The sequence below is a fragment of the Eubalaena glacialis genome, chromosome 11, assembly GCF_028564815.1.
Source record: "Eubalaena glacialis isolate mEubGla1 chromosome 11, mEubGla1.1.hap2.+ XY, whole genome shotgun sequence".
In the NCBI taxonomy this organism is placed as follows: Eukaryota; Metazoa; Chordata; class Mammalia; order Artiodactyla; family Balaenidae; genus Eubalaena; species Eubalaena glacialis.
In genome coordinates, this window is record NC_083726.1 from 89,649,623 (window position 1) to 89,651,635 (window position 2,013).

At 48.1% G+C, this 2,013-nt stretch overlaps 1 protein-coding gene across 1 annotated transcript; it reads right to left on the reverse strand.

Annotated features, from left to right (window-relative positions):
- Positions 1 to 366: 366 nt before the first annotated feature.
- LOC133101720 (uroporphyrinogen-III synthase-like) lies at positions 367 to 1,328 on the reverse strand. The gene has a single exon (XM_061206672.1). The coding sequence runs from the start codon at positions 1,288 to 1,290 to the stop codon at positions 367 to 369; it is 924 nt and encodes a 307-aa protein (XP_061062655.1). The 5' UTR covers positions 1,291 to 1,328.
- Positions 1,329 to 2,013: the final 685 nt, after the last annotated feature.

Below are 2,013 nucleotides of genomic sequence, written 5' to 3' on the forward strand. Positions count from 1 at the left end.
GCAGTCTCTCAGGAGCGCTGAAGAAACTGCTCTGAAGAGGTAGAGAAGGAGTCAGCCAGAATTTTTTGCCTAGGAAATACGTGTAGTCATGCATACATCCTGGCAAAAGATTACTACTACAGTAGTCACAGTGAACAGATATCTTTTTTTTTTAAATGTATAGCTGATTCACTCTATTGTACAGCAGAAACCAACACAACAGTGTAAAGCAATTATACTCCAATAAAGATGTTTAAAAAAAAAAAGAAAGAAAGAAACTCCCTGAGATTGGGAACCAGCAAACAGCAGACATAATTTCAGGAGAAGCAGTTTGGTCACAAGATGACTTTTCCCTGTGAGCCTTTTATTCCCTCTGAAATCGTCTGGTCACAGGAGAGAGGGCGTCTGGAGAGCTCCGCTCTCGGACTCACCACCACGGGCCTGGCCGGGCCAACGGAGCCTGCCTGCAGGGCTGGACCCAGGCTGCAGACAGTGTCCCGGAGCAGTGCCCCGGACAGCCCAATGCTGATGCCCGTGCTCCGTCCCTGGGCACCGACCGGAGTGAGCGTGCCAGTCAGGGTGGAGGGAGGGGCCGGCAGTGTCTATACAACTGAGACAGTCCTGACCCCCCAGGGGTGCTGTGAGCCGCACCTTAATCTGGTCAATGTTGTCACCAGATAACTCTTGAATATGCTTGAGACTGTGTGTCAGGCCAGAGGGAATGAAAAACGTGATGCTGGCTGGAATGCCCTGCTGGGAATAGTAGCTGTTGAGGTTTCCCTGGATTCCTGGGTGTGGGATCGTCTGGTAGACGGTTAAGCTCTCCACGGGAATCCCTTTGTCCTTAAGCATTTTCAGCAGGATTTCTCTTTTGAGGGTTCCACAGGGAAACAGAAGAGGCAGTGCTGATGACTCCCTAGAACAAATGCACTCTGCAAGCTTTTCTGCATTTCCACAGTTTTCTCCTTCTGTATGCAGGCCAATTTTATTCACTAAAGAAGCAGTAGCATTTCCCACCACATACACTGACTTAGCATTCCATTTTTCTTTCAGAGACTTTCTCCAGACTTCGGTTTTATTGTCTTTCTCCAAACACAGCTCCACTGCTTCCACTGCTCTGGGACTGGTAAAAATGAGGCCCCCGTAACCTTCAGGGTGAGACAGCTTCTCCGAAAAACTGGGAAGGGACAAAAACTCAAATGATAAAACAGGGATCAAAGTGGCTTCGAGTCCATATAATCCTAATTCCCTGATGTAGGGATCCTGGCCACAGTCGTCCTCCTCAGAGTCTTTCAGTAAAAGAACCTTCATTATTGCCTGGCAGTCTTTACAGGGTGCTCGTCTGGCTGGTGAGGCACTCGGCAGGCGCCCAGTCGGGGGCGGAATCTCACGGTTCCCACCAGCAGGCAGCGAGGCTGCGGGAGCGACCAGCTGGGAGGGTGGCCCTCCTCACCGCGTGGCCGGCGCTGCCATGGCGACGGCCCTCCCCGGGCCCCAAGCACCAGCACTTGCGCCGGGGGTCGCGGAGCCCCAGCCACGCTCAGCTGGAGCTCACGCATGCGCACCGACACCCCGAACAGACAGGATTACTACTACAGTAGTCACAGTGAACAGATATCTTAAGTTAATGATTTTAGGGCTTTTCTATGTATGGGAAGATGCAAGAATCTGGGGTAATTTAAATTCTTCCTGAGATATACATCTAACTATCTAAGGGCCTGTTTAGCCAAAGAACAGAGCGCCTTATCCTGTTTTTTCATCCTGAATACATCTCAAGGTGTACTGTCAGTGGGCAACTGCAGTGGATTGTGACTTAACCCTTGTATAACTGGTTGGTGAACGATGCTTTTTGTTTTTTGTTTTTTGTTTTTGTTGTTCACAATACAGAAGATAACCTCCGGAAGACCTAATTGAAGAAGATGATACATTTATTTTAACAGAAACTTAGTAAATAGTATGATATTTTGAGTTGGTACAAGTTGAGATTCCAATTGTTTTATGTATATATAAAGTGCATAATTTATAACATGTTAA

Coding starts and splice junctions, on each gene's coding strand:
- LOC133101720 (XM_061206672.1), bottom strand. CDS start 1,290: ATGAAGGTTCTTTTACTGAAAGACTCTGAGGAGGACGACTGTGGCCAG.